This window comes from Hirundo rustica, unplaced genomic scaffold (assembly GCF_015227805.2).
Source record: "Hirundo rustica isolate bHirRus1 unplaced genomic scaffold, bHirRus1.pri.v3 scaffold_507_arrow_ctg1, whole genome shotgun sequence".
Lineage (NCBI taxonomy): Eukaryota > Metazoa > Chordata > Aves > Passeriformes > Hirundinidae > Hirundo > Hirundo rustica.
Genome location: NW_026690552.1, coordinates 86 through 17,432, shown reverse-complemented (window position 1 = coordinate 17,432; position 17,347 = coordinate 86). Strand labels below are relative to the sequence as shown.

General features: G+C 68.6%; 4 protein-coding genes across 4 annotated transcripts; 2 read left to right on the top strand and 2 right to left on the bottom strand.

Annotated features, from left to right (window-relative positions):
• Nucleotides 1–42: 42 nt before the first annotated feature.
• Nucleotides 43–623, top strand: LOC120748092 (uncharacterized; the record flags this gene model as incomplete). Its single annotated transcript, XM_040054170.1, has 3 exons — nucleotides 43–237; nucleotides 334–416; nucleotides 501–623. Coding segments are annotated over 3 exons (401 nt in total), but the record flags the coding sequence as incomplete, so codon positions are not given.
• A 1,211-nt stretch (nucleotides 624–1,834) lies between these two features.
• TRPT1 (tRNA phosphotransferase 1) lies at nucleotides 1,835–4,897 on the top strand. Its single transcript, XM_040054168.2, has 7 exons — nucleotides 1,835–1,896; nucleotides 2,349–2,430; nucleotides 3,132–3,289; nucleotides 3,728–3,902; nucleotides 4,125–4,181; nucleotides 4,299–4,409; nucleotides 4,721–4,897. Exons 1-7 carry the CDS (start codon nucleotides 1,840–1,842, stop codon nucleotides 4,795–4,797), a joined length of 717 nt encoding a protein of 238 aa, XP_039910102.1. The 5' UTR covers nucleotides 1,835–1,839; the 3' UTR covers nucleotides 4,798–4,897.
• Nucleotides 4,898–5,099: 202 nt separating this feature from the next.
• LOC120748091 (EH domain-binding protein 1-like protein 1) lies at nucleotides 5,100–13,191 on the bottom strand. The gene is made up of 16 exons (XM_040054169.2): nucleotides 13,051–13,191; nucleotides 12,329–12,386; nucleotides 11,723–11,818; nucleotides 11,577–11,630; nucleotides 10,904–11,076; nucleotides 10,155–10,285; nucleotides 9,935–10,029; nucleotides 9,079–9,227; nucleotides 8,736–8,784; nucleotides 7,622–8,638; nucleotides 7,414–7,581; nucleotides 6,888–6,993; nucleotides 6,350–6,449; nucleotides 6,044–6,117; nucleotides 5,630–5,744; nucleotides 5,100–5,322 (listed from the first exon to the last, which is right to left on the bottom strand). Exons 1-16 carry the CDS (start codon nucleotides 13,152–13,154, stop codon nucleotides 5,235–5,237), a joined length of 2,577 nt encoding a protein of 858 aa, XP_039910103.1. The 5' UTR covers nucleotides 13,155–13,191; the 3' UTR covers nucleotides 5,100–5,234.
• Nucleotides 13,192–14,928: 1,737 nt separating this feature from the next.
• Nucleotides 14,929–16,381, bottom strand: ZNRD2 (zinc ribbon domain containing 2). Its single transcript, XM_058424430.1, has 4 exons — nucleotides 16,247–16,381; nucleotides 15,841–15,953; nucleotides 15,531–15,609; nucleotides 14,929–15,263 (listed from the first exon to the last, which is right to left on the bottom strand). The coding sequence occupies exons 1-4, from the start codon at nucleotides 16,260–16,262 to the stop codon at nucleotides 14,956–14,958; spliced, it is 516 nt and encodes a 171-aa protein (XP_058280413.1). The 5' UTR covers nucleotides 16,263–16,381; the 3' UTR covers nucleotides 14,929–14,955.
• Nucleotides 16,382–17,347: the final 966 nt, after the last annotated feature.

Sequence of the window (17,347 nt, the reverse complement as noted above, 5' to 3'; positions counted from 1 at the left end):
GTGTCCCCCCCACCCCGTGACCCCCTCCCCTCCCTCCCGCAGACACCCCCGGCTCAGCCGCCACCGCGGGGGGGGCCGCGGGGGGGCTGGGGGCCGCCGTGTCCTGGGCTGTCACCGGTGTCACCTCCCTGACGGCGCGGCTGATGGGGGGCGAGGGGGGGGCGGCCCCCGCACAGCCCCCCCCCACGCAGGGACCCCCGCAGACCCCGGCCGAAGGCCCCGCAGCCCCCCCAAAAGGTGGGTGACCCCCCCGCCTCAGCCTTTCGCCCCCAATTCCTGACCCGCCCCCCCAGCCTTGGGGACCCCCCCTGAGCCATCTTTTTGCCCCCCCAGAGCCCCCCCCAGAGGAGAACCCCCCCGAGGAGCCCCCTCTGGAAGATGGCGATGGGTGGGATGACGACTGGGGCAGTCTGGAGGTGAGTTTTGGGGGGGGGTGGGGGGCACAGTGTGACCCCCTCCCCATCCCCTCACCTCTGTGTGTCCCCCCCCACCCCTCGCAGGACATGGAGCTGCCCCGGAGCCCCCCCGCCAGCAGCCCGGAGGAAGTGGGGACCCCCCCGGAGCCCCCCACCCCCACAGAGCCCCCCCCCAGCGCCCCCCCCCCCAGCCGGGGGGGGGGATGAGGGGGGGTGGGGGGTGGGGGGAGAGTGGGGCACTGAGGATGCCTGGGAGGACCTGCCCAGCCAGCACGGTGAGACCCCCGCCCGGGACCCCAGACCCACCCCGGACACCCCCAGACCCCCCTGGGACCCCCCAGACCCATCCTGGACACCCCCAGACCCACCCCAGGCACCCGCAGACGCCCCCAGACACACCCAGACCCATCCTGGACACCCCCAGACCCACCCTGTACACCCCCAGACCCACCCCAGGCACCCCCAGACCCCACCGGGACCCCCCAGATCCACCCTGGACACCCCCAGATCCATCCTGGACACCCGCAGACCCATCCTGGACACCCCCAGACCCACCCTGGACACCCCCAGACCCATCCTGGACACCCCAGACCCACCCTGGACACCTCCAGACCCACCCTGGACACCCCCAGATCCATCCTGGACACCCCCAGACCCACCCCGGACACTCACAGACCCACCCCGGACATCCCCAGACCCATCCTGGACACCCCCAGGCCCTCTGGACGCCCCCCCCAGACTCCCTCACCCCGCACATGTCCCCAGAGATCTCCCCCAAACCCCCCCAGGACTGCCTGAGGCGCACCCCATCCCCCAGGACCCCCAATAAGCCCCTTGGGACCCCTCCCCAGGACTCCTCAATGTCCCTGAGGGACACCCCCCAGGCTCCCGGGACCCCATGTTCCCCTCCCCAATGTCCATGGGACCCCACCCAAGACCCCCCAATATCTCCTGTGGCTGTCCCCAACACCCCCTGAACCCCCAGACCCCTCCAATCCCCCTGAACCCCCTTTCCCTGGGACCCCCGCGATTCCCCCCAAACCTCCCTTTCCCTGTCCCCCCTCAGTGACCTCCGTGTCCCCCTCAGGGCCCCCTCCGGGCCGGCGGCAGCGGGAGCAGCAGCGGCGCCGGGAGCTCGAAGCCAAGCGCCGGGCGGGTCCGCGGGGTCCCCCCAAATTGGGGGCGCGGAAACTCGACTGAGGAGGGAGGGGGCAAATCCCGGTTGGGGTTTGTTTTTTGGGGAGGGGGGAAATGAAGGGAATCGATAATAAAAACTCCCTCAGAGCCGCAATGAGCCCGCGCGCTGGCGGCGGGAAGGGCGCGAGAAATTCGTGAGGGGGACACGTGACTCCGCGGGCACGTGGCGAGGGGCGGGGCGGTCACGTGGCGAGGGCGGTCACGTGGGGCGGTCACGTGGCCCCGCATGGCCGCCGGCGAGGGCGCGAGCGCCGCCCAGCGGCGGCGGCGGCGGAAGGAGGAGGTTGGAGGGGGGCCCGGGGACCCCAAAACTCGGGGGGGGACCCCCAGATTTGGGTGGGGGACATCCCACGGAGGGTGGGGACACGGGGATGAGGACCTCGGGAAGGGGACGCTTGAGGGAGGGGTGACAAGGACACCAGAATTTGGGGTGACACCCCAGGGAGAGGGGGAAGGATCCAAAGGGGGGGACCCCAGGAATGGGGGGACACCCCAGGGTGGGGGGAGCGACGAGGACACAAAGAGGGGACATCAAGTTTGGGGGGTGGGACACGTGGGGGAGCCAGAAATGCTCAGGGGGGGCTCGAGGGGGGTCCAGGTATTGGGGGGGGGTTGAAGGGGGGGACGTGTAAAGCTCAATTTGGGGAGGGGGTCTAAGATTTGGGGTCGCACGTGGGGGGGGGGCTGTGGGCAGTGCTCAGGGGTGGGTTGGGGTCACCCATGGGCCCCCCCCAGGACCCCGGGGTGCGGCTGTCGAAGGCCCTGAGCTACGTCCTGCGCCACGGGGCTGCGGCCGAGGGGCTGCCCATGGGCCCGGGTGCGTGAGACCCCCAAATCCCCCCCAAAATCCCCCCCAGCCACCCTCCCCTGGCCCCCCCCAACCCGCCCCGAGACTCCCAAAATACTGAAGGTACCCACAGGCTGCTGCTGGCACCCCCGAATCCACCTCCAGATTCCTTCTGGGCCCCCCCAAAATGCCCAATGGGGTTCCCAAAACACCCGCCAGCATCCCCAGCTCACCCCCAAACGCCCCCTGGGACCCCCCCAACCACCCCAAAATGGATCCTGGGACCCCCTCAGTTGTCCCCAGGACCCCTGAAATGCTTCCTTGGACACCTAAACATCTCCCAGGACCCTCAACCCACCCCCCAAAATGCCCCCTTGGATGCTTTGATCCCATCCGGGTTCCCCCAAATCACCTCTGGGACCCCCCAAGTGCCATTTGGGACCCCAAACAAATCACCTCTGGGACCCCCCAAGTGCCATTTGGGACCCCAAACCGCCCTCGCCTTGCCCTCAAATTCCTTTTAGGATGCCCCGGATGCTTTTTGGGACCCCTCAAATGCTCTCTGGAACCCCAAACCGCCCCTCTCCTCCCCAAAAACGCCCCCTGGGACGCCCCAAATACCCTTTGGGACCCCTCCAAATTCCCCGAAACGTCCCCTGGGACTCCCCGAACGTCCCCTCAGCCCCCCCAAAGGCCCTGACGGGGGTCCCGGGGGGGTTTTTTGGGGTCAGACGGTTTTGTCGAGGTGGGGGCTCTGCTGCGGCTGCGGCGTTTCGCGGGGGTCTCGGAGGGGGACGTGCGCAGGGTGGTGGCCGCTGACCCCAAAGGTCGCTTCGCCCTCCGGCCGGACCCCCTGAGGGTGAGAGCGAACCAGGGGCACTCCCTGCCGGTGAGGGGGGGTCTGGGGGGTCCCCGAGGGGTTTGGGGGTGTTTATGGGGGATTTGGGGGAGTCCCGGAGGGATTAGAGGGGCTGGGGAAGGGATTTTGGGGGGATTTATGGGGGATTTGGGGTGTCCCGAGAAGGATTTTGGGGAATTTGGGGTGGGATTTTTAGGGATTCCGAGTGGGATTTTTGAGGGTCCCGGATGAGATTTGGTGAATTTGGGGTGGGATTTTGGGTGTCCCGAGTAGGATTTTGGGGATCCCGGGTGGGATTTTGGAGATCCCGGGTGGGGTTTTGGAGATCCCGGGTGGGGTTTTGGCGATCCCGGGTGGGATTTTGGCGATCCCAGGTTGGATTTTGGCGATCCCGGGTGGGATTTTGGCGATCCCGGGCGGGATTTCGGGGGTCGCGGCTGCTCCATGGGGCGTGTCCGGGGGTCGCAGGTGCCGGAGCTGGAGCTGACCCCCCTGCGCACCCCCGGGGCGCTGCCCCCCACCCTCGCCCACGGCACCCGGCGGCGCCTGTGGGGCCCGATCCGGGCCGGGGGGCTGCGCCCCATGGGGCGGCAACACCTGCACCTGGCGGGGGGGCTGCCGGGGGACCCCGGGGTGCGCAGCGGTGAGTGACCCCCCCCCCCAAAAAACCACCACCCCCAGGACACCCCAACCCCCCTTTGGCACAGCCAAATCCTCCCCAAAATCCCTTCCTAGAACCCCTCAAACAGCTCAAATCCTCCTGGAGACCCCCGAGCCTCCCCCCTGGAGCCCCCCAGACCCCCCCTGAAACCCCTCAGGACCCCCCCAAACTCCCCAGGACCCCCCAAAATCCCCCTCCCCACAGGGATGAGGTCGGACTCGGAGATCGCCATCATCATCGACGGCCCCCGGGCGCTGGCGGGTGAGGAGGGGGGGGTCCCGAATTTTTGGGGGGTGGTTGCGGATATTTGGGAGGGTCCCCGATGTTCGGGGGTCCCCCCCGATGTCCGTGTGACCCCCCCGGACCCTCCCCCTCCAGACGGGATCCCCTTTTTCCGCTCGGCCAACGGCGTGATCCTGACGCCGGGGGACGCCCAGGGCCGGATCCCCCCCAAATATTTCCTCAGGGTTCTGCAGCTGCGGCCGCACCGTGAGGGGGGGACCCCAAAACTGGGGGGAGGGGGGGATTGGGGGGCTCGTGGGGAAGGACCCCGAAACTTGGGGGTCCAAGGGTTTGGGGGGATTATTCGGGAATTTGGGGAGGGATCCCGAAACTGGGCGGGTCGAGGGGCGTGGGGGGGACTCAGGGGGGCTGAGGGGGTTTGGGGGGGATTCAGGATTTGGGGGGGATTTGGGGGGCGCGGGATTGGGAATGGGGGGGTCAGGGGTTGGGGGGCTCAGGATTTGGGCGGGGGGGGTCCCATTGCCCTGGCAGCAGCTCCTCTAATCCCCCCCCCACAGGGTGTGAACTGCCCCTGGACGGGCCCTGGGATGAGGGGGGGGAGAGACCCCCGGACGAGCATTTGGGGGGGGTCTGAACCCCCCCCACAAGGATTTGGGGGTCTGACCTCTCCCCCCGTAAGGATTTGGGGGGGGGGTCCGAGCCCCCAGAGCCCCACGGACACCAATAAAAACCCCCCGAGCACCACGAGCGTCACATGGCCCCAAACCCCCTCCCCAAATAACACCCGGAGGGAGCCGGGGACCCCCCCAGTCCCCCCCAGTCCATCCCAGTCCATCCCAGTCCATCCCAGTCCCCCCCAGTCCATCCCAGTCCCCCCCAGTTAATCCCAGTTAATCCCAGTCCCCCCCAGTCCCCTCCCAGTGCCCCCAGTTCGGATTCCACACAAAATCTCCTTTATTGCCGCATCCGCCGGGATTTGGGGGGTACCGCGGGAGCCCCGGGGGGGTGTCCCGGGGGGTTTTGGGGGTCCCGGGGAGGGTCCCGGGTGGTTTTGGGGGTCCCGGGGGTCCCTCAGCAGATCCCGCACGTTTCCCTGCGGCCGAAGCGGCGGCGCCGGGGGTCGAGGCTCCGCTCCAGCTCCTCATCCTCCTCCTGCGCCCTGCGGGGGTCGGGGAGGGCTGGACCCCCGGAAAATCCCCCGGGACCTCCCCGAGACCCCCCAGGATCCCCCCGGGACCTCCCCGAGACCCCCCAGGATCCCCCCGGGACCTCCCCGAGACCCCTCAGGATCCCCCCGAACCTTCTCCATGCACCCCAAAACCCCCGGGACCTCCCCACGCCACCCCTGAAATCCCTCCTGACGCCCCCGAACCCCTCCCGGGACCCCTCAGGACCCCCCCAAATCCCCCGGGCCCCCTCCCCGGTGTCCCCCCGGTGTCCCCCCGGTGTCCCCGCCGTGTCCCCACCTGGTCTCGCGGCGGTGCCGGTCCCGCACGAGCCGGTCCCGCCGGTTCACCAGTGCCACCAGTTCCTCCAGTAAGAGCTGCTCGCGCTGGCGCTGGGCCGGGGGCTTCTGCCACTCTGGGGGGGGGGTCCCCAAACGTCCCCAAACGTCCCCAAAGGGTCCCCAAAGCCCTTTGTTCCTCCCCCGATGCTCGGCATCCGCCGTGTCCCCGAATGTCCCCAAGCGTTCCTGATGTCCCCCGCCGTGTCCTCCCCGTCCCCGATGTCCCCAAATGTTCCCCTGTCCCGATGTCACCCCATCCTCCCCTGTCCTCGATGTGTCCCCAGTGTCCCCCTGTCCCCGATGTCCCCCCGATGTCCCCCCGATGTCCCCCCCGATGTCCCCTCGATGTCCCCCCGATGTCCCCGTGTCGCACCCTCTGTCCCCAGCAGCCCCCGCAGTTCCCGGCTCAGCAGCTCAAAGCGCCGCTCCAGGTCCCGCTCCTGCGCCCTGGGGGTGACACGAGGGGACAAAAAGGGGACAAGGGAATGTCACCGGGGCTGGCAGAGCCCCCCCGCGCCCCCCCGCGCCCCCCGGTGTCCCCCGCTGTCCCCTCGCGGCCGCCGGAGCCGCGCTGGGGGGGCGCAGGGAGGGCACAGAGGGGAGGCGGAGGGAGGGTGGCGATGTCGCGATGATGTCGCGATGTCGCGATGTCGCCGCGGTGTCGCCGCTGTCCCCTCACAGCAGCTGCAGCTGGTCCTGTCGCCGCACCAGCAAATTCCGCTGCTGCACCAGCGCGAACCAGTCCCGGAGCAGCCGCTCCTCGCGGGCGGGGTCCGCGCCTGGGGACACGGGGACACGGTTGGGGACACCGCTGGGGACACGGGGAGATTGGGAGCCGCGTGCCGCCGGTGCCACGGTGTCCCCGAGTGTCCCCAGTGCCTCTCATTCCCCAGGTTCTCATGTGTCCCCCCCCCCCCGTGTCCCCAATGTCCCTTCTGTGTCCCCATATCCCCCATCCCGCTGTCCCCAATGTCCTGAGCGTCCCCAGTGTCCCCAATGTCCCCAGTGTCCCCAGTGTCCCCAATGTCCCCAGTGTCCCCAAGTTCCCAAGTTCCCAGTGTCCCCAGAGCCCCCATTGTCCCCCCAGTGTCCCCAATGTCCCCAATGTCCCCACTGTCCCCAATGTCCCCAATGTCCCCAATGTCCCCAGTGTCCCCAGTGTCCCCAGTGTCCCCAATGTCCCCAATGTCCCCCCAGTGTCCCCAGTGTCCCCTCACCGCTGTCCATCAGCGCCCGCAGTTCCCGCTCCAGCGCCGGGGCCTGAGCGTCCAATCGAGCCTGGTCCTGCTCCAGGGCCACCAACTCGGCCACCACCCACTGTCCCTGTCACGCGTGGGGACACCCGGGTCACCCCCGGGGCCACCCGCTGTCCCTGTCACCCGTGGGGACACGCGGGTCACCCCCAGGGCCACCCGCTGTCCCTGTCACCCATGGGGACACGCGGGTCACCCCCGGGGCCACCCGCTGTCCCTGTCACCCATGGGGACACGCGGGTCACCCCCGGGGCCACCCGCTGTCCCTGTCACCCGTGGGGACACGTGGGTCACCCCCGGGGCCACCCGCTGTCCCTGTCACCCATGGGGACACGCGGGTCACCCCCGGGGCCACCCGCTGTCCCTGTCACCCGTGGGGACACGCGGGTCACCCCCAGGGCCACCCGCTGTCCCTGTCACCCGTGGGTGTCCCTGCCCTCCCAGCAATGTCCCCCCAGTGTCCCCAGTGTCCCCAGTGTCCCCCCCTTACCCCGCTCTCCTCCTCGGGGGGCTCCTTTGGGGTCTCTGGGGGGGGGGAGGGGACACGGAGGTGACCCCAAATCCCCCCCCCGGGGGGGGTCCCAAGGCCACGCCCCCCCGCGCCCCTCCCCCAGCGCTCACCGGAGGGGGGAGGGGCGGGGGGGGTCGCGACGTCACCCTGGGGAGAGAGGGGGGGGGTCAGGGGGTGGGGGTCTCACCTTGGGGGTCTCGGGGGGGTTCCGGGGGGGGGGTCTCTCACCTTCGGGGGGGGGTCCCGCAGGCGGGGGAGGCTCCTGGAGCGGGGGGGGGGCGGGGGGAGACCCCCCCTCACCCCCGCGGGCCGCGCCGGGCGGGGGGGGGGGCCCGGGCACCGCCGCCCCCTCCCCAAAGGATGGGGGGGGGTCCTGGGGGCGTCCGAGCTGGGGGGGGCTGAGTTGGGGGTCTTGGGGGGGTCCGAGCTGGGGGAGCCCCCCCTCAGTGGGGTCCTTTGGGGGGTCCTGGGGGGGCTCCTCCTGGGGGGGGCCGGGTTGGGGGTCCTGGGGGGGCTGCCCCCCCTCAGTGGGGTCCTGGGGGGGCTCCCCTTCGCTGTCCCCAAATTGGGGGGGCTCCAGGGGGAGCCCCCCATCCACAGGGCTCAGGGAGGGGTCTGGGGGCGCCCCCTCCTCGATGGGGCTGAGTTGGGGGGGGTCTGGGGGCGTCTCCTGTGGCCCCCCCTCGGTGGCGCTGATTTGGGGTTCCGGGGGGGTCCCGGTTTGGGTCTCGGGGGGGGTCTGGGGGGGCTCCTGGGGCTCCTCCTCGCTGGAGCCGCTCTGGGGCTCCGGGGGGGTCCCCGGGGGGGTCATTTGGGGTCCCTCCTCGATGACGTCACTCCGGGGCTCCGGGGGGGTCTCCGGGGGGGTCATTTGGGGTCCCTCCTCGATGACGTCACTCCGGGGCTCCGGGGGGGTCTCCGGGGGGGTCATTTGGGGTCTCCCCTCGATGACGTCACTCGGTGATTCCGGGGGTGTCTCCTCCTCTATGGAGCCACTCCGGGGGTCCGGGGGGGGCTCTTTGGGGGTCTCCTGGGGCCCCCCCTCGGCGGAGCCGCTCCGGGGGTCCGGGGGGGTCCCCGGGGGGGTCCCCAGGAGCGCTCGGACCTGGCTGAGGAAGGTCATGACCCCCAGGCTGTCGGGGGTCTCCATGTCCGAGGGGTCCAGGAGCCGCGGGACCCCCAGGGCCGCGAAGGCGTCGAAGGCCTGGGGGGGGGGGGCACGGATGGAAAGGGGGGGGGTCAAGGGGGGGAGACCCCCAACCCTGGAGCCCCCCCGGGCCCCCCCAGCTCCCCCCACGCACCCGTCTGTTGTTGCCCCGGTGGTCCCGGGGGTCCAGAGCGTCGAAATCGCTGGGGAGGGGGGGACATTGGAGGGGGGGGGGGGTTTGGTCACTGCGGGGGTCCCCAAGTGACACAACCCCCCCCCCAGTGCCCTCCCCCATTCCCAAAGACCCCCCAGGACCCCCCCAACACCCCCACCCATGGGTGCCCTCCCCACAAATTGCTCCTCAAAGCCCCCCCCCTCCCCAAACCCCCCCCTGTCCCCAAGCCCCCCCATCATCCCTGGACCCCCCCCAAGCCCCCCAAATCCCTCCAACCCCCCTCCCCCACCCTCAGCCCCCCCCCCCCGCGCCCCCCCCCCACATTTCCAGGGGTCTCAGCCGGTGCAGGAGGGCGCAGAACCCCAACCCGCTGCTCCAGGACCCCCCGAAATCGGTGATGGAGACCCCCGGGTACCCGGCCGTGACCCCCCGGCACCAGGCCAGGAGCGCCCCGCGACCCCCGGGGGGGCCCTGGGGGGGGGCACGGGGTGGGGGGGGTCAGCAATGCCACACCCAGAGACCCCTCAGCACCCAGAGACCCCCCCCCAGCACCCAGAGACCCCCCCAGCACCCAGAGACCCCCCCTTAGCACCCAGAGACCCCCCCTCAGCGCCCAGAGACCCCCCCAGCACCCAGAGACCCCCCAGCACCCAGAGACCCCCCCTCAGCACTCAGAGACCCCCCCTCAGCACCCAGAGACCCCCCCCCAGCACCCAGAGACCCCCCCCTCAGCACCCAGAGACCACCCCCCAGCACCCAGAGACCCCCCCCAGCACCCAGAGACCCCTCCTCAGCACCCAGAGACCCCCCAGCACCCAGAGACCCCCCCCAGCACCCAGAGACCCCCCCCCTCAGCACCCAGAGACCCCCCAGCACCCAGAGACCCCCCAGCCCCAAAATGAGAGTCCTGAACACCCCCCCCACCCATATAAGACCCCCCCCTTTATAGGGGACCCCTCCTCACTCAGTGCCCCAAAACCCTCAGGGGGGTCTCAGCACCTCAGAGATGCCCCCAGACCCAAAATGGGGGGGAGGGGCAGAGCACCCCCAGACAGCACCACCCCCATGGGACCCCTCGCCCTCAATTCAAGGGGTCCCCAACCCCCCCCCCCCATGGTGCCCCCACCCCCAAATTTCTCCCCCTCCCCAATTCAGGGGGTCTCGAGCCCCCCACTCACCGCGGTGATTTTGGGGGGGGGCTCCGAGTCCCCCCCTGGCTCCGGGGGGTGCCTCTGTGTCCCCAAGGTGGGGGGGTCACCCCTGGGGGGGGGCGCTGGGGGAGAGGCGGGTCAGGGACCCCCGGGGGGGGCTGGGCTCGTGTCCCCTCCCCCCCTCCAGAGACCCCAGGGGGGGTTGGGGACACTTTGGGGACACTTTGGGGACACTTTGGGGACCCACCTCGGGGGGCAGGGGGGGCGCCCCCCACCCTGTGCGGCCCCCCCTCGTCCTCGGGGTCACTCTCGAAGTCCCCCAGGTCGGCCACGTCCCCGGGGGGGCTCAGGCTGGTGACACTCTGCATGTCCTCGTCCCTGGGGGGGGGGGGGGGGGCAGTGTCCCCAGGGGGTCCCCAAGGCCCCCAAATGTCCCAAAGTCCCCCGGTGTCCCCACGGCCCCCCCCGTGTCCCCCACGTCGTTGTATCCCCTCAATGTCCCCAACGTCCCTGTGCACCCCCCAAGGCCCTCAGGACCCCCAAGGTCCCCAACGTCCCCAATGCCCTCAATGTCCCCAATGCCCTCAATGTCCCCAATGTCCCCATTGTCCCCAGTGTCCCCTCATCCCCAATGTCCTCAATGTCCCCAATGTCCCCCCAAATGTCCCCAATGTCCCCAATGCCCTCAATGTCCCCAATGCCCTCAATGTCCCCAATGTCCCCACGCCTTTACCCAACAATGTCACCAAAGTCTCCACTGTCCCCAATGTCCCCACTGTCCCAAATGTCCCCAATATTCCCAGTGTCCCCATTCAAGTGCCAATGTCCTCAACATCCCCAATGTCCCCAATGTCCCTGTGCACCCCCACTGTCCCCAGTGTCCCCCCCACTGTCTCGTGTCCCCCCCAGTGTCCCCATTGTCCCCACTGTCCCCACTGTCCCGTGTCCCCCCACTGTCCCCAGTGTCCCCGTGTCCCCCCGTCCCCGTGTCCCTACGTGGGGTGTCCCTCCATCAGGACGAGGCCGCGCAGCCGCAGCCGCAGCGTCGCCGCCGTCACCTTGCGCGTCCTGGGGCGCAGGGCCAGGGACATCGGGGTGTCCCCGAGCCCCGCCAGGCGCCCCAGCTCCAGCGGGGCCGCGGCCACCACCGAGCGCCGCCCCCGCGACTCCTGCGGGGACACGGCGGGGTCACGGCCCGGGGGACACCGGGGACACCGGGGACAGCGGGGGACAAACGGGGGACAGCTGGGGACAGCCAGGGACACCCAGGGGACAGCTGGGGACAGCCAGGGGCACCCGGGGGACAGCCAGGGACACCCAGGGGACAGCCAGGGACACCCAGGGGACAGCCAGGGGCACCCGGGGGACAGCCAGGGACACCTGGGGACCTCAGTGACATTGAGGGGACACCCAGGTCCACCCACAGACACCCGGGGGACATCCAGGGACAGCCAGGGGACAGCCAGGGGTCACCCGGGGACCTCAGTGACACCCAGGGGACACCCGGGTCCACCCACAGACACCCCCAGACACCCGGGGGACACCCAGGGACCCCAATGACACCCTGGGGACCCCAATACCACCCACGCCGGGGGACCCTGATGTCACCCAGGGACCCCCCCTCTGCCCCCCCCCCCCCCCCCCCGATTTTGGGGTCCCCCCCCCTCACGTTCACCACGAGGAAGTTCCAGGATTTGTCATCGAAGGCGGTGGCCTGGGGGTCCTGGGGGGTACGGGGGGGGTCAGGGGGGGTCACAGAGAGGAGGGGGACACACGGGGGGGGGTCTGGGGGGGACCCGGGGGGGTCCCACGTACCCGGTACAGCGTCACCACCACCTCGAGGGTCTCGGGGACCACCCACACCACCATCCCCCGCTGCGGGTTCTGGATGCCGGGCTGCCACCTGCGGGGCTGCACCCCCCCGTCAGAGACCCCCGGGACCCCCCCCGGGACCCCCCCGATCCACCCTGAACCCCCGAGACCCCCCTGAACCACCCTGACCCCCCCTCGGGACCTCCCTGAACCACCCCCGGGACCCCCCGGGACCCCCCAAATCATCCCTGACCCCCCCCGGGACCCCCCCGAACCATCCCTGACCCCCCCCGGGACCCCCCCGATCCACCCTGACCCCCCCGGGACCCCCCTGAACCACCCCTGACCCCCCCCGGGAGCCCCCAAACCATCCCTGACCCCCCCGGAACCCCCCTGAACCACCCCTGACCCCCCCGATCCACCCTGACACCCCCGGGACCGCCCAGAGACCCCCTCAAACCAGCCCTGACCCCCCCCAACCACCCCCTGAGGGGCTGCACCCCCCATCAGAGACCCCCCCCCCCGATCTTCCCGGGATCCCCAGAGACCCCCAAAGATCCCCTGGAGCCCGCCCCGACCCCCAAAACCCCCCCGGGACCCCTCCCCAACCTTGGAGCAGACCCTGCGGTGCCGCCGGCTCCACACCACCGTCAGTCTGTCGGGGGTCCTGGGGGGGCGTGGGGGGGGGTCAGGACACCCCCGGGACCCCCAAACTGACCCCCTCCCCAAACCCAGCCCTTCGCCGGGACCCCCAAATCCTCCCCGCTCCCCCCAAAGCTGACGCCCCCCTCCCCAAAATTCCCCCCCCTCGGGGCCCTCAAAATGCGCCCCCCTCCCCCACTCACGGAGGGGGGGTCGCGGCTAAATTTGGGGCCGGGGGGGGGAAACCGGACACCCCCGAGGGGGGGAGGGGAGGGGAGGGGGGGTTCCCCCCCCCCCGCGTCTATTTTTAGCCCGACCCCATTTATGGACATTTTAAAATTAACCCGGAATTTGGGGGGGGGGTCTCGATGTTTTTGGGGTGTCCTGGGGGGGGTGGGTCGCAGAGATTTGGGGGGTCCCGGGGGGGTTTGGGGGGGTCTGAGGGGTTTGGGGGTGTCCCTGGGGGGGGTTTTGGGTTCCCTCCCTCACCTTTGGGGGGGTCTCAGAGATTTGGGGGGGGGTCCGGGGAGGGGGGGGGGGGGGGGCGCGGGGGTGTGGAAATTCCATGAATTCGGGGGGAATCCCGGAAGATTCGGGAGTTCCTCTGGATTTCGGGGGGTTCCCGGGGGGGGGTCCCGGGTGTGGGGGGGGTCCCGGGTGGGGGGGGTCCCGGGGGGGGGGTCACTCACCAGCTGCCCCCCCCCTCCACCAGCAGCTCCTCCAGGGTCGCCTCGAAGCGAACTTTGGCCGCGCGTTTCCCCGCGCGCTGCAGCCGCTTCCAGACGCTCCCCATGGACCCCCCCCCCCCCCAAAAAAACCCGGCACCCCCCCTCGGGGGTCCCCAAAACCCGGCACAGCCCCCCCCCCCCGGCTCGTGACAGCGCCGCGATCGCGATCGGTCGCGACAGCTCCGGCCCCCCCCCGGCCCCGCCCGCGGGACACCGGAGAGGGGGGGAGGGGCCGCCCCTCCCCCACCCCCGGGACAGCGACTGACCCCTCCCCCCCCGTGACCCCCCCCCCGGATGGGCTGGGGGCGATTTTGGGGTCAGATCGGCGCTTTTGAGGTTTCGGTTTTGTTTTGGCTCCGATTTCGTCACCGAATCAAGGCTTTTACACCAAATCCCTTTTATATCAAATCGATTTTAGGTCAAAGCTTTTTCATATCAAACTCTTTTTATACCGAACCTTTAACAGCAAACCCTTTTATATCAAATTTGTTTTATATCACACCCTTTTTATACCAAATCCTTTTATATCAAACTTTTTATATCAAACCCTTTTTATGTCAATTTTTTTATATCAAATCTCTTCTATATCAAATTTGTTTTATGTCAAACTTTTTATATCAAACCCTTTAATATCAAATTTGCTTTATATCAATTTTTATATCGAACTCTTTATATTAAGTCCTTTATATCAAAGTTATGTCAAACTCTTTTTATATCAAATATCTTTTTCTATCAAACCCTTTTATATCAGATTTGTTTTATACCAAACCCTTTTTCTATCGAACTCCTTTATATCAAACCTTTTATATCAAAGGATTTTGCTGATTCCCGGGCTCCGATTTTTGTCCAGGAACTTCCCTGGGGGAAATTCCCAGGGTATTGATCCTTGTTGGGATCCATTGATCCTCCCCAACCCATTGATCCTCCCCTGATCCATTGATCCATGTCAGGATCCATCAATCCTTTCCCAATCCACTGATCCATGTCAGGATCCATTGATCCTTTCCCAATCCACTGATCCTCTCCTGATCCATTGATCCTTTCCCAATCCACTGATCCTCTCCTGATCCATTGATCCTTTCCCAATCCCCTGATCCTCTCCTGATCCATTGATCCTTTCCCAATCCACTGATCCTCTCCTGATCCATTGATCCTTTCCCAATCCCCTGATCCTCTCCTGATCCATTGATCCTTTCCCAATCCACTGATCCTCTCCTGATCCATTGATCCTTTCCCAATCCCCTGATCCTCTCCTGATCCATTGATCCTTTCCCAATCCACTGATCCTCTCCTGATCCATTGATCCTTTCCCAATCCCCTGATCCTCTCCTGATCCATTGATCCTTTCCCAATCCACTGATCCACGTCAGGATCCATTGATCCTTTCCCAATCCCCTGATCCTCTCCTGATCCATTGATCCTTTCCCAATCCACTGATCCATGTCAGGATCCATTGATCCTTTCCCAATCCACTGATCCATGTCAGGATCCATTGATCCTTTCCCAATCCACTGATCCATGTCAGGATCCATTGATCCACGTCAGGATCCATTGATCCTTTCCCAAACCACTGATCCATGTCAGGATCCATTGATCCTCTCCAGCCCACTGATCCTCTCCTGATCCATTGATCCTTTCCCAATCCCCTGATCCTCTCCTGATCCATTGATCCTTTCCCAATCCACTGATCTTCTCTCGATCCATTGATCATGTCAGGATTCGCTGCTCCATCGTCCCGCCCCCACCCGATCCATCACCCCCCCACACCCCCCCGGACCCCCCCAGACCCCCAATAAATCCCACACACGCTCTGGGGGCGGGGGCACCACGGGCGGCCTTTATGGGGGGATTTTTTCGGGGGGTCTCTCACGCGGTCGGGGGGGGCTCCGCGGCCCCGCGGGGGGGCTCCAGGGCCTGCAGCCCCCCCAGGGCGTCGGCGCAGTCCCGCACCAGGCGGCAGAGCTGGGCGCTGCCCTCGGCCGACGCCGTCCTCGGCAGCTCCTGCGCGGCCCAGAGCAGCTTCTGCAGCACCGCCGCCCGCGCCGCCGCCACCGCGGCCCCGCCGCCGGCCCCGGGGGGCTCGGGGGGGCCCGGGGGAGCCCCCCGAAAAGCCGCGGCCGCCCCCTCGCAGTGCTCGGGCCGGGGGGCGGCGGGGGAGGGCGCGGGGGGAGGAGCTGGGGGAGGGGAGAGGGGAGAGTGAGGGGGGGGAGAGGGATGATGGGGACCCCCCCCCCCCCACAGCGCGGGTTTTGGGGGTTCCAAAATCCTCAGAGCTCCCCTCGGTCCCCTCCTGAAAATTCCCAGCTCCCTCCCTCAAATTCCCGCTCCCTCCAACCTCCCTATTCCCGTCTCCCTCCTAATTCCCACCTCCCAAAATTCCCAATTCCTCAATTCCAAACCCCCCCCCCAAATTCCCAATTTTTGCCCCCCCCCGGCCGTACCGTGCCCCCTCCCGGGCCCCTCGGGGTCCTGGCAGGTCACACAGAGCAGCCGCTGCTCCTTGTCCTGCAGCAGAATCGTCTGGGGGGGTTCGGGGGGGTCAGGAGGGGCTGAGACACCCCCCCTGAAACCCCCCCCCCAAATTCCCGGGGGGGTCCCAGCCCCCCATTCCCCCCCCCATTCCCACGCCCAGGAAGGTCCCAGCTCCTCCCGGTTCCTCCCATTCCCGCCCCCTCCCCGTTCCCGAGGATCCCGGGGGGGTCCCGGGGGGATCCGGGGGGGGGGTCCCGGTGTCCCCCCCGCTCCGCTCACCCCGCACTGGGGGCAGGAGCTCCCCAACATTCGGTACCCCCGCAGCAGCAGCCCCCCCATGGCCCGGCTCGCCCGGTCCAGCCGCTCCCGCCGCGCCTCGGCCTCGTCCGCGCCTGCGGGGCACCGGAGGGGTCTCGGTTACCGGGGGGGTCCCGGGAGGGGGAATCGCTCGCCGAGGGGTCGCGGGGGGGGGGTCCCACAATGAGGGGAGGGCGGGTTAAGGGGGCTTAGGGGGGGCTCGGAGGGGCGGGACGCGCACGGAGGGGTCCGGGGGGGGGTCCCGGGAAAATCCCGGTGGTGGGCGGGGGTCCCGGGGAGGATGCTCAGGGCTCGGGGGGGGTCCCGGTCGCGGTGACTCCCGTTGGCGACTGGGGGGTCCCGGGGGGGGGTCCCGCCGGTGCCTCACCCCCGTTCAGCGCCATGGTCACTGCGGAGACGGCGTCGCGCCGGAAGTGATGTCAGAAAAGCCACAAAAGTCCGGGCAAAAAAAAGGAACGCGAACTTGTGAAATAAGTTCCGGGCGCCAAAAAAACCCCTCCACGGTCCGTGGGTAAAATGGGGTCGGGCCCCCTCAGCGGGGCTAATTTGCATAGCCGCGCCCACCTCCCGGCATGGAGCCCGCTCTTTTCGTACGACAACCTGATTGGTCGCTCGCGCCCTTAATTTGCATTCGCTCCGCCCCCTCCCGTCCGGTGCTTATTTGCATATTTCGCGCGGGGGTTTTAAGCACGCCGCGGGCGCTGCGTTCTGATTGGCCAGAGCTGGTCACGCCCACCGCAGACCACGCCCACCCCCCCAGGTACGGCCGGGACACGGAAATTCGGTGACAGGAATTTGGTGAAAAGTTTTATTTTGCTGGAAAAGGGGCGGGTGAGGCCGGGGGTGTCCCCGCCCGAGCAGGAGGGCGAGGGGGACTCTGGGGAAGCTCCGTACAAAAAAGGGGGGCTCAGGCAGGGGGGACACGGCTCCATCCGAGGCCGCCGCACCTGGAAGAGAGCAGAGAGGTGAGGGGAGGTGGGGGACACTCGGGGACACTCGGGGACACCCGGCGGGCGGTGGGACGCGGCGGCTCCGGCGGCTCCGGCGGGGACGGGGGGTCCCGGTGACGGGGAGGGGACGCGGCGGCGGCGGCGGCAGCGACCCGGGGCGCGTCTGACCTGACGCGGCGGCGGCGTCCGGGGGGGCTGCGGAGCCACGGCAACGGCGGCGAGTCCCAGGGGTTCCGTGGCGATCCTGCGGGGGCGGGGAAAAGGCCCGTCAGCAGGAGGCGGCAGCGCGGAGAGAGGCCCGGGAGGAGCTCCCGGTGCTCCCGACGCTCACCTCAAAAGGCGGAGTATCGCGCCCGCTCCCCGTAGGGATCCCGCTCGAAGCGCTGCATGTCGTAGAGGGACGCCCGGGCCACCGAGGAGACGGGCGACAGCTGCCCACGCTCGTACGTGTACGCCTCTCCGACGGTGCTGGCCGCGGCGGCCGTGCGGCGCAGGGGGCTCCTGTCCCGGGTGTAATA

What these genes read in the sequence shown, in the direction of transcription:
- TRPT1 (XM_040054168.2), top strand. Translation starts at nt 1,840, where the DNA reads ATGGCCGCCGGCGAGGGCGCGAGCGCCGCCCAGCGGCGGCGGCGGCGG. An exon ending in CGGCCCCCGGGCGCTGGCGG is followed by an intron (nt 4,182 to 4,298) that starts GTGAGGAGGGGG and finishes CTCCCCCTCCAG; the next exon opens with ACGGGATCCCCTTTTTCCGC. An exon ending in TCTGCAGCTGCGGCCGCACC is followed by an intron (nt 4,410 to 4,720) that starts GTGAGGGGGGGA and finishes CCCCCCCCACAG; the next exon opens with GGTGTGAACTGCCCCTGGAC.
- LOC120748091 (XM_040054169.2), bottom strand. Translation starts at nt 13,154, where the DNA reads ATGGGGAGCGTCTGGAAGCGGCTGCAGCGCGCGGGGAAACGCGCGGCC. An exon ending in TGGTGGTGACGCTGTACCGG is followed by an intron (nt 11,631 to 11,722) that starts GTACGTGGGACC and finishes CGTACCCCCCAG; the next exon opens with GACCCCCAGGCCACCGCCTT. An exon ending in CGGCTGAGACCCCTGGAAAT is followed by an intron (nt 8,785 to 9,078) that starts GTGGGGGGGGGG and finishes CCCCCTCCCCAG; the next exon opens with CGATTTCGACGCTCTGGACC.
- ZNRD2 (XM_058424430.1), bottom strand. An exon ending in GCTCCTGCCCCCAGTGCGGG is followed by an intron (nt 15,610 to 15,840) that starts GTGAGCGGAGCG and finishes GAACCCCCCCAG; the next exon opens with ACGATTCTGCTGCAGGACAA. An exon ending in GGGGCCCGGGAGGGGGCACG is followed by an intron (nt 15,264 to 15,530) that starts GTACGGCCGGGG and finishes CCCCTCCCCCAG; the next exon opens with CTCCTCCCCCCGCGCCCTCC.